General features: G+C 43.8%; 1 protein-coding gene across 2 annotated transcripts in view; it reads right to left on the bottom strand.

Moving 5' to 3' along the window:
• The window catches only part of RIN3 (Ras and Rab interactor 3), a 70,332-nt gene that overhangs the window by 28,384 nt on the left and 29,847 nt on the right, over window positions 1-12,101 (bottom strand). Inside the window, exons 2-4 of one of the 2 annotated variants that reach the window (XM_017729022.1) lie at window positions 4,793-4,876; window positions 2,801-3,895; window positions 1,507-1,579 (exon numbers count right to left, since the gene is read on the bottom strand). In XM_017729022.1, coding sequence (XP_017584511.1) covers window positions 1,507-1,579; window positions 2,801-2,891 — 164 coding nt within the window. In that variant the 5' untranslated portion in view covers window positions 2,892-3,895; window positions 4,793-4,876. The remainder of the gene's footprint in view (window positions 1-1,506; window positions 1,580-2,800; window positions 3,896-4,792; window positions 4,877-12,101) is intronic. The other variant, XM_017729021.1, reaches the window with a different exon arrangement.

Below are 12,101 nucleotides of genomic sequence, written 5' to 3'. Positions count from 1 at the left end.
TTTGTACCCCAGTAATTCAAGAGTGGACCCTTGAAAGCAGCTGTGGGAAAAGCTGCAAGTTGTGGGAAGGGACTCGCATGCCAGCAGAGAACCAACCCGGGCGGCTGTCTCGTTGTGATAATGTTTTCATAGCATGGGCAAGAGAGACTCCTCTTCCTAAATGGACTGAACAAGGTTATTATGGAAGTGATAAACAGACTTAACATCTCAAGAGTTGTCTTTTTACATTGTCAGTGGGAGAAGGGAGGAAGGTGGGGGGAGGAGAAGTGTTCTGAAGGTGTGGTATGGTTTTTTTCTCTCTTCTTTTAGGTCTGTTAATAAACTTCTTTATATTCTTTCAAGTTTGGTGCCTGCTTTGCGTTTCTCCTAATTCTTATCTCACAGAAGGTAAACAGTAATGAGTATTTTGGGTCAAACCACTACACTAAATTGGTGTTTCTGCCTAGTTACAAACCCAACCCGCTACAAGGGTCTATACAAATCTAGATGGCTAAATGTCTATTAAGTGATGAGGATGAGGCAGAGCATGGTTTCTTCCATGCAGGTAGGAGTCATGGCCCAGAAGTGTTGAGCTCAGCTGTCTGCAGAAGCAGCCCTCAGAATAGTGGGAATATGACTGGCTGGGTAAGCTTTAGCACACTGTCTCCTACCGCAGACAGACTTCTCCTACTGTGTGACCTAACCAACTGGCTAACGTGACTGCCTTGTAAACATATCCTGAACCTGCTTTCTCCTCTTAAAAGGAAATAACTACTTTAAGAGTCACATAAGTTTATATAGAGGAAGTCAAAAGTCTACAACCAACTCCCAACGAGGCCTGCTGCAGTAAGGATAGGGTAAGTAGGTGGTGGAGGTACTGCTGCAGTGTGCTAGGCACAAGGACACAGATTAGAGGAGGCTGCAGACATATGGGTTTAATTACACAGAGGGGCTCATCAGATGCTGATCACACCTTGCACTAGTGAAAATGACATTACAGGTCTTTCCCATCTCTATACCCATTATGGTTGGTATTTCTGTGCTGAGACAACAAGCACTTTATTTTCATTTTAGATTTTAGAGAACGTTATTTCAGGACTGCTTTCCTTGATAGGTTCCCCATAGGTGACTAAGTGCTTTGAGTCTCCCACAGGCAACAGTTCATTAGCAGGTTTGCTAAGTTGCTACCAGGTGTGTGTGTGTGTATGCTTAAAGCTACTTTAAATAAATAATTAACTCGTGGCCCTTCTTCCTCCCTGCCTCTGTTCTGTGCCTCTGCCCTTTATGGAAGCAGCCCTATGGACAAAGCTTCCAGCTGCAGGGACAGCAGTGCTTGTGGTGTGCCTGGCCAGGAACTGGATGATCTAGCCCCACTGTAGATACAAGCATTTGAAATACCTTCTGGTCTGGCAGGTTGAAGGGTAGCAGAGGAAACAGAGGGGTCTGTGCGGGACTGGGGACTGGGGAAGGGCAGACCAGAGGGAAGGGCAAAATGACTGCGCCATGGAAGCAATGAATGCAACTCACCTGCTGACACAGTAGAAGGCAACCAGTTTGAAAACATCCTCAAATACAAGGACAGATCCTTCCAGGTACAGGACTGGTGAAAAACAGAAAAGACAGTCAGCAGCTGTTTTCTTTGAGCTATGTGATTTAAAAAAAGCAGGTAGGTTTGGCTAGCACGTCTTGTGTTCTGTGACTGTCCAGTAATTGCACGGACTAATATGAAGAAGAGTGAAGAACTGGCTTCAGGTGGTCAAATGCAACAAGATTCTTCAGGGAGACACCAGAGAAGAAATATCTCAGCCTAGCTTTTGGAAAAGTTAGCTCAAGATATCCAAGTGTTGTGACACTAACAGAAACAATGGGAAGAAGAAAACCTCCCAGGTCACTTCCAAAGGGATCATTACAAGCCCATCTGTCTCTAAGGATGTGCATATCTGCAGTACATATGCGGCTGACCTTGTGACTCTTCATGCTGGAATCTGGTTTGGTCTGGATGCACAAAGTGCTTTGAAGAAAAAAAAATAGAAATTACTGTTTCATTACTATGTGTGTGGGCTCTGACCTGGGTCACACAGGCAGTGTGAGCATAGCCTATTTGTATCTCTTCTGTCTTCTCCCTCCCATGGTGTTATTCAGTGACTGCACCCTCCTTTAAGTGGCAAAATAAAATCCACCATATTGCAGAGTTCTTCAAGATGACCTCCTTTCTAATGATATGCATTTGGGCATTGTATAGCCCAAATCTCACATGTCATTACAGAGCTTTTGGCTTTTAAACCAGAAAAAAATTCACTGGCCAGTAGAGAAAGTTTACCCAACCAATAAGGCAAAGCAGAGAGAAAGACCTGAATCTGCAGGAGAGATGTGTCCATCTTTGCTTCAGCTTTATAGTCTCACAAACTGTCTATGCCTGTTTGTGCACAACACACCACCACAACAGGCACTGAGTAAGGAAATCTGCAGTGGATTCTCAGAAATGCCCACTTACCGGTGGTAAAGAACTACCCCCAGAGCTGCACTCCAGAGCTGCCACAGGAGCATGCCGGAAGTCCCTAGGGAGCAGCACCAGCTCCCATCCCCACGGCACTGCCCACAGAGGTTGTGCATCTTCCTTCACTCTGTTCTAGGCCACAGGTCAGAGCTGTGGGCACAAAGCTCAGCTACTGTGATTCAGCTTCCTCAGTCAGCCATGATTCACAGCCCCGTGAACAGTCCCCAGCCCCTTGCCATGCCTGCCTGGTGGTTGGTCTCCTACAAAGCAGGGTCTCCAGCACCTGAGGGAAGGACACACCCACCTGGCTCTCCTCTCCCTCACCTCTGTGTCCTGGCTCTTGTTCTCCAGCCAGCAGATAATCCCACTGCAAGGAAATGCTCAAGATTGTCTCTTGTTCAAGTTCATATCTCATTCCCCAAATAAGGCATTTCCTCCTTTTACTTCTCCCTTTGTTCTAGCCCAGGCCCAGTAGGTTGCTCTTTTGGGCTGAATACACCAGTGTAGGCATTTTTTAAAGAGACAAAGGCCATGTAATTCTCAACAGTCATTCCTAGCATCAATTTATGTTGGATCAGCATGAACAATTTAACCTCAGTGTATGCACCCAATCCAGACTGCAATGTGGAATTTAAAACATACTTCAAGCAAAACAATCCCTTTCCCTCACTTTTCTCTCACGACTGGAAAAAATCATGTTTGGCGAGTTTTTCTTTTTCCATGGTAAGAATCATGTTTCAGTCAGGGATTTTCATTAAACATCTACCATGAAAAATTTCTGTAATTTGAAACCCATCTGCTTTGCAGTCCTGACACAAGAAACAAAACTAAAACCAAAACCCAGTCCTGTTCTGGAGAATGAACCAAAACCCAAAAGTCTGAATTCACTCAAATGTCCAGCAATTAAATAAAGCCCTTTGTACAGATGACGGTTTTAAGGGAGTTTTTTTCTGTTAAGAACCACAGGTTCACTTTGGTATTCTGAGTTGCAGGAGAGCAGGCTGCACCTGTACATGTTCACATATGTGAGCAAATTGCTTAGATTGGGACAATTGATTGTTTCTGTGCCAGGAAGCTCTGCCATTTGGGAGCTTCAATGTTAGACAAAAAAATACTAGTCTGAGTCCCTCTGTGTCAGGAGTTTCCACATGTAAGTGCCTTGCCACTGCTACTTCTCCTCACATATACAGTTAAATAGCATAAAACACCACAAATCACCAGGAATTATATAGCTAAAGAAGACTAGGTACAAAAAGCTGCTGAAGCTTAAGGACAGAAGTTTTCAGCAGGTGGTATATATAAATAGGACTGTCCCTGCTCTGGGAGGTCATAGAAGGTAACAAAACCGAGTGTATTTCTCAGCAGGCTGGAATTCATCAAACAGAGACCCACAGCTCTCCTGGGACATTTTTGGGCAGCCTGGAAACAAGTAAGAACAGATGGAAGAATAGTAAGAATAGTGCTTTAGATGGGTCATTACTCGAGATACTAACACCATCAGGACCAATACTCAGCCCAAAATTTATTCTGAACAGTGCCAATGTCAAGCAGCCTGCATAGGGCTGCCATGGCTACTTGGATCTCTCCCAGCACAACACCCGTGGGGGAAGCCTTGCAAACTCCTGTGGGGAACATCTTCCTTGGGAGAAAATCTAATGCTTTTCTCTTAACCTGTTTTTGTCTAGACACCTGCTGACACCAGCAGACATCACTGATAAGTAGTGCTTTTCTTTTGGATGGCAGATGACGGGTTCGATACAGGAGCATCTCTTGTGGGAATGGTTGTCATTCACCTGTGGAGACCATTATGTGCATTCTGCTGCATGTTTCTAATTCTTGGAAAGACACAGAAAATAGCAATTTTGTACAGCTAAAAGGGCTCTGCTGACTGTTGGGGACAATATTTCTCTCCCCCAGAGCCAGTGCTACCTTCAAGGCACCCTGCTCTGAGAACACAATCAGGAAGAGGTGATTTTCTCTGGCTGTGGGTGTGTTGTGGGTAGCTGGGGACATTTCATTGACATGAGAGCTGCTGCTTGGAGAGGGATCGTGATGCTGCCATTTATAGGAACTCATGAGTTTTGCAGAATCTACAAGCAGACATCTGCCAGACTGCTGTAATCCTAATGAAAACTGCAGAGAAAAGATTCACATTTCTTGGGCTTGTAAAACTAGATCCAGGGCACCTGGAGAGCAGGGAAATATCTATATCCCACCATAACAGTGCCAGAATGTCAAGAATATGATCAAAAGCAAGAGCAAAAATAGGCTGGGTTCTGTGAGCCAAACATATTGCCACAGCATATTGAGTTTTACCTGATATTTAGAAGCCCATTGAAAAATGCCACCTTCAGGAAATAAAAGGGGAAATGTGTAGATCAGTGGGCAATTTTGAGTAGTCTGAAACAAAGAGATAAGAATTAATTGAATTTTTCTTATGGTTTACAGAAGCATTAGCAACATGAATTAGTGGTTCATTGGTGACTATACTCTGTTTTTGTGTCCTTTGGCAACTCAGTAAGTGAAGAGAACACGGCCAGGTTATAAACTGTTATATATATTTATGATTGTCTCATGTTCCCCTTTCAAACACTAGGCACTGGTTGGAATCTGTATTCATGTTCTCTTTGCTCTTTGGATCTCCCCATCATTTCTCCATCCAGATGCAGATGTCTTTGAGTCACACTGTCCCTGAGCATTCTGCCTTCCTTTCCTCTTTGATTTTTCCCCACAGAATTGTGTTTGCTAGTTCCATTGTTCTGATCACATGGACAAACCAACCCAATTTCCATCTTATTGCTTACACAGGCTCATGGGACTCAATTACTTCAGCTTCTTCTTCTCTAGTGGCACTGTTAGTCCTACTCACTTGGATTTGTTTTTGGGGTTTTTTTTTGTATCTGTGTAATCCTTCAGAGACATCTGAATTCAAAGACATGAATTCCTTATTCTGCAGCAGTTATGTTGACAGAGGACTACTGAGAACACAACCATGCTCAGAAGCCCTGCTTGGATGTGCTTAGATGTTCTCATTTTTCCAGGTTCTGGGAAACTGAGATTTATCATTATGGGTGCGATTCCAGTTTTCTTTTTCTATTTTCAGATTATAAATCCATAGTCTCCTAACAAGAGGTGTTTCTCTCCTTTGATATAAGTCTCTGATTTGATACCACAGTTGCCATGACCTTTTCAGTAAGCACCACGGGCCAGCTTTCCTGCTGCTCTGCTACTGTTAGTGAGTAAACCTCACTATGAAGATGGGATCACTCCAAGGCAGAGGCTACCAAAATTCCTACTCCCAGACACTGAAATTTCAAGCTGTTGCAGGTTAGCAGTTTCCTGCCACTTTAATGCAGTGCTAGGGTGACTGCTATAGTCCCAGTGCTGAGGCTGTTGTGTCTGTCACGATACACTCTGCTTGTCCTACCCGCTGTGCTTTGCAGGAATGTGTGAGAGTGTGATGTAATTCCTTCAGGTTATTGTTTCAGTTCCCCAGTTCAGGCCCTTATTCATGCACTTGGCTCATGGTGGTATTAAGAGAAAGAGCTTCAGCTGGATATTGCTAAAAAAGGGAAGTTTAGACTTCATTGGTAGAAGTTCTTAGTGTGTTTATGGGACCTTTCTGCAACACCTCTGTTTGGAAGTTCCTAGTATCTGTCTCTAGCATTGTTTCTTGTGTTATTTCTTGATGACCTTGTGGACAGTAATGTATGGCCTTCTAGTGCTGTGTGCTTGTAAAACACTGCCACTGTTTATCTGTTTTCTTTTCTCAAGGCCTTTGTATTTATTCTGTAATCTGATGCTTCTGCTTCTTCCACATGATGTCTAAGCTGTAGTTTCGGTTTTGGTTGCACAATTCTAGACTGTCCTGGTCATCCTATGTCTGTTTTGTCTTTCTTGTCTTTCCTAGTGATTATTTTCTTAACTGCCAGTTGTTTCTGGTTTTTCCCCTCATCAAGGAAGGGCTGAAACTTCCCTGGTTTGAAGTTCTGCCTGAGTCTCCTGTTGTGCATCCAGCTCAAGCTTTCTCGAAGGATTTCAATTTTATGGCTTCCTACAGAGTTTAATCTTCCTGGCCATGATGAAAAAATCACTGCTCATGGCAGTTCCTGGGAAATTGAAACTAATGAATTATGAAAGTGATAAAGTGTTAATGAGCTTGGTTCCAGAGTATAAGAGAAATCTATTTTTAAACTATGTTCTTCACTAAATATAATTATGTTGCGCTCGACAAAGAGCCGTTAAAGAAGATGCAAATCACAGGCTTTTGTACTCTTCTCTGGCTGGGGCTGAGTAGAAGGGACTCTCGGTAGAGATGACAGTTCCCTTCTACCCCGTGTGCATATTCTGCTGCTAAGATAAAGAACTGTCCTCACACCTAACAGCCACAGGGGTCTTGACTACTCCATTGTACTTTGGCTCATCCACATTCACCCAAGCAGATGGGCAGCACCTTGGTGTGCACTGAGATTTTATGTCTTTAATTCTGCATAAAATCCTGGTGCTGCCTGGTCTCGTTTTCTCTGCTGCGGATTTTGCTCCTCTGTTTCCTCCTCACTGCCATCAGTGTTTCAGCAGGGGATGAGAGGGTGTCTCTCACAGGTACTTCAAGCACAACCAACTCAGCTAAAAGAAAAGTGTCACAGCTCCTCAGTGCTTTCCTTAAAGGTATCCATGTGGATAGCACTGTCAGCTATTTCAGGGACCAAGAGCAGAGCACATGCTGGAGAGCAGCTGTTCAGTTTCAAAGCCCTTGCCTTACTTGTTAGATCCTCAACCCCATATCCCTTTTCCAGGTATGGAATAAACACCTTAAAGTCTGTGGAAATTTCACTCTTTCTTCAGCTGGAGGCTGGAGAGATCCAGGCTTTCTTCTGAGGGGAATTCCCAGGACCAGATGTCAATATGAGATACAGCTGGAGTTCTAGACGTAGCCCCACAGGGTCTGTTTTTGCAGGAGTAAGGGAGGAAACATGGCCTTTCTGAAATACTGAGGACTGAGAGGGCTCCCAGGAACACCCAGGGGAGTAGGATAGCACATTCAATCAATGTGGATCCTGCAGTAAGCAGCTGAGCAAGAGCTGGGATCATTGCTGGGGAAGTCACATTTTTGCAGGTCATTCAGCATCCACTCATACATTAAAATGGCAGCACAAGATTTATGCTGCCCAGCTGCCCATTCAAACTGTCAGGGCTGAGACCCATGGCTGACAAGACAAACTGGATATAGATACTTGTAAGTTACTCTCAAAATGCAAATTTCCTTTGTAAAACTTTGTGAAGCAAATGAAGCACTGAGACATATAAAGGGTCTCCCCTGTGCCTCATATAACAGGAAACAGTGCTATGATTTGAAATTCTGGGGATTTAGCTCTTAGCAACAATCTCCAGGTCATATGGATAATCTTGAGAATCAATCCTTATGTGAAAAATGTGTGCTATCATACAGATGTATTTTATTGAAAAATATTTTTCTCCATTTACTTTGGAGAAAATTTTATTTCTCTGGCTCTGAGATACATTGTGAAGTACCATAGTGCTGAGGTTAATCATACAGAAAAAGGAAGTTTGCCAAATGTTTTAAGGGCAGCTATCCAGTATTCAGAATCACATTCTGAAGGAGAGACTTGCAGGAAGAAAGGCCTTTACAAACAAGACAATTTCCAAGGGTGAGTGATGAAAGGGAATAACCTGCTCTGAAATGGCAGAGGTCAATAAAGTGGACAAAAAAAGGAAAGAAAATTATACTTCTGCTTCCTAGAGCTGAAATCCCACCTAGCTGCCAACCTGGTGAAAGAAGCTCTTCTGTTTTCTGCTTCTGAGTGGGATAGATTGCACTGTCACTGACTTTGAGGGTCCTACTCCCTGGTCAAAGTGTGAGGTCCTTAATGCCCTCATTTCACTTCAAACAGTATCTTATTTACCTCATTTACAAATCTAAACTGTTGTTTATTAAGCTCTATAAGATCTTGAGATAGCAAGAACTTGTCTTGTCCAAGGACAAGAAATATAATTTGTTTCAGTTTAGCCACTGAGACAAGGGCACTTGTATTATGGGTACTGATTCCGAGTAGCTGTTTTAAAGGCAGTAAGATTTTTGGGTTGTGTTCAAGGTACTAAGCAGAGCAGGGTAAGACAATATTATCCTAGAACAGTGCGCATAGTCTCTAGCTCTGATTACACACAGATTTTGCATTATGCCTCTTGGGAGTGAAAAATAAGACAAAGAAAAAATCCAAAGCAAGGATTAACAAAGCTAACAAGACCCCGAGGGCTTCTTTCCAACAGGCTTTCCCTACAATCGCATCGGTTTAAAGCTTAGGGTAAAAATGAACGCATCGGTTTAAAGTTTAGAGTAAAAATGAAAGTGTGTGTATGGAGAGAGGGGAGGTAACTTCAGGATGAGAGCTTAAAAACAAAAAAAGAGAATAAAGCTCCCCGCTATAAGTAACCAGAATGTTTCCAAAACAACTCATAAGCCACAGAGAAACCTGGCACTGTTACATCTTAAAAAAGCAGCTGCACAAATGTTTTATGTTTTAAAATAAGCAGTGTGTCAAAGTGATGGGGAACTGAGCTCAAATGAGAAGGACTTGGTGAGATTTTCTGCTTTCCTTGTGCATGTCTGCATTTAGGAGAGAAATGATGGACTTGCACAACAGGTTATAAAATGTGTCCTCATACCATGTTTTACAATATCCCCCAGGCCCGTGGTCACTGTTCTTGCCAAACCAAAATTCTGGGTTCCTAGTTCAGAGTAGTCTCCTGAAGGGGAAGTCCTTGACTTTAACCCAATTTTCAGGGTTAATAGAGATGTGGATAATGAAGAACTCGTCCTTGGCAGACAGACTGATCTTGGGAAGATGTCTAGGTTAGACATCCTTAGGGACTAGAAATCATTCAGTGTCTTATCTCAAATCAAACCACAGACAGCAGACTAGACAAAGATAATGTCTCCTGTGTCCTTATTACAGCCCACACAAAGGTGGCCTTTGGTCTGGTACTGCCTGTGGAGGCAGATGAGATCCAGCAGAAAGCAGCAGCAAAACAGGACTCCCAGAGCTGAAGGTCAGGGCTGGGGCAGAGCTGCCCAGCTATCCCACGCCATGGAGCTGACTTGCTCAGTGGGAGGCTTCTCATGCCAAGAAGCTTCGCAGGTGATGGCTGACTTTTCTTGCTAATGAGAAACTTGCATAAACAGGAGAAATTAGCCCATGCAGAGCCCCGGGTGATGCAGGCAGATTGTTATCTGTGTCTGAGAGAGGCTAATCCGAAGCTAACTAGGGTAGCTCTGCATCTTATAGGCAACAACAGGAACTGCATTAAGAGACACCATTCGTCAGTCTACTGTCCTTAATGGCAAGGTGTCTGCCACCCTGAACAGAGTCCTTTACTCCGAGCAAAATAGGAGACAAGATGTGGGCCCAGAGGCCTCCTTAAATGCAATTAAACTCCTTAAAATGTGAACCTGAAGGTTAACTACATATTCAGCTTTTCCAGTCTCCCCTGCTAAAAATACAAAAACTTTTAGTCACCAGTTTGCTAATCCTTGAAAAAAAGTAGTCTTGGACAAGTTTTGCTGCTGAAATATATGATTTGCTTAACTAAGATGGAATCAGACAGTTTTGGGGAAAGAAAGGAAGAGGGATCTTCTGTCCCAAGGGTGTTGATAACTTGTTATTTTTTCCAGCACACTTCTTTTTTCAGGCTTGTCAGGCCCAGAGCTGACAACAGTTTCTTACTTTGCCTCAATCACACGCTCCATCATGCAGCAATAAAGGAAAACATTCCTCTTAAGTAAATTGGAAAAATTGACTCTCCACACAGTACAGCAGCAGAGCTGCCTGTCAGGCTATACAAAAAGCATACAAAAGAAGTCTGAATAGCTGTGTTGATACCTCAGTGCTGAACGCTGTCAAGAGCTCGGCAAGTAAAAGGTCTCTCTGCAGCCCAGTTAATACAGTGCTGGCCAGGATGGGCTTGTTCAGGGCTGGTGATGCACAGCTGGCTGAGTCCCTTCAGCAAGCTGTGCTTCAGCCCTCAGCCTGTAAAATCGGTGCCTTCCTTCGGAGAAGTCAGCTGAATTCAGCTTGGCAGGGAAGAGAAAGGGCAGCTCCTTGTTCTGCTGCCAGCAATGCTCTACCTCGGGAAGGCTGGTTGCTATGGGGGCAGCTGGGCCACAGTTTTGCACTGACTTCCCACCCATCCCAAGAGTGCTTTTGCCCCGCCTGCAGCCTCCTCTCCTGGCACCATAAAGCAGCTCTGATGGGTTCTTGCCTCTGTGGTCAGCCTTGAGCACATTGGAGGCTCACACAGTTATTCAGCACTACAGGATGTGACCCCTGTTGGTAACTTGCTGCCCCTTTCCAACTTGTTCTCAGACTTCTCTCTCCAGTCTGCCACCAACCCTTCCCAAAGTCACCTGTAGCCCCTCAGGCCTTTATCACTTTTTTTCTCCTCTCCAGACTTTATTTCACATAACTCAGCATATGGTAACACCTCTAAGGAAGCATTGCCCCACCACACTGTCCTGTTTTCACACCACTACATCCACATTGCCCACTCCTTCCCAGCCATAACCTGCATGAGCCAGAGAAAGACAGGGACCAGAGGGGCTGGAGGGTCCCTGACAGGGACATGTGCTACTGACAGATGAGGAATGGCAACAGCCCTTCTTGTGGCAGCAGTGTCAGCATGAAGTTACAGCCTGAACTCACATAAAACCTGACTCTTTCCTCTCCTTGGAACAGTACCCCGCACCCTTTTCCACCAACTTTACTTGTACTCATGAGGCTGCAGTACCTTAACTACTAGTTGCTGGGAAAACTGATGCTTTTGCCTTATATACATAAATATATATTCAGTAAAGTCATGTTCCATAGCGAACTTGAAGATGCTTAATGACCTTCCTGACTGGTAGACAAGTCTCCAGGGCAGTTCATGAAGTGGCTGCCAAGTCAGTCCCCTCTTTGCTTTATTGCTGAATGGCAGGATTGGTTATCAAAAAACCTGCACACAACCCAAAAAGCAAAAAAAGCACCACCTTGATCTTTTCACTCTGTAATGTCAGGTTCAGCTTCTCATCTATTCAGAGGAAATCAAAGCTATAAATAGTCCTACCCTGCTTTCATGCCTTAGTTTACAGAATTAAGAATTCTTCTTTCCGGTGTTGAACGCTGCAAGGCTTCCACTGAAGGAGGCCAACTGTTTTGTTTAAAGTGACCATTTAAAAAAGAACAGTGGTACCATTACAGTGATAACAGAAATAACCAAATATACTTTCTGATGGGCCCTTCTGCCTGCAGTTTGATGAGTCAGAGATTGTTTTGAGAGGTTCGACTTGGGAAGGGTGGAATGTACATTTACTCCTTGGATTGTCCCACTCCAGCTGAAAATTCCCTTTAACATCTGTGCAACAACAGTCCAGTAGCATTGCGGTGTTATTAATGGCACATGATGAAGTCTATTTCAGCCTGCAGCAAGCTCAGCTCTCCAATATGCCTAGGGGCATATGTTTACCTCTATGTGGCATTACTGGGCTTTTTCAAGTACGTTCAAGTACCTGATAAGAGTTAACTGCAAATCTGCACTGATTAAATAAACTGAGCACATTCTATCTTTCCCT

Source organism: Corvus brachyrhynchos, unplaced genomic scaffold (assembly GCF_000691975.1).
Source record: "Corvus brachyrhynchos isolate BGI_N302 unplaced genomic scaffold, ASM69197v1 scaffold1, whole genome shotgun sequence".
NCBI classification, from domain to species: domain Eukaryota; kingdom Metazoa; phylum Chordata; class Aves; order Passeriformes; family Corvidae; genus Corvus; species Corvus brachyrhynchos.
Note: the sequence above shows the minus strand (reverse complement) of the source record. Positions and strands in the feature narration are given on the sequence as shown.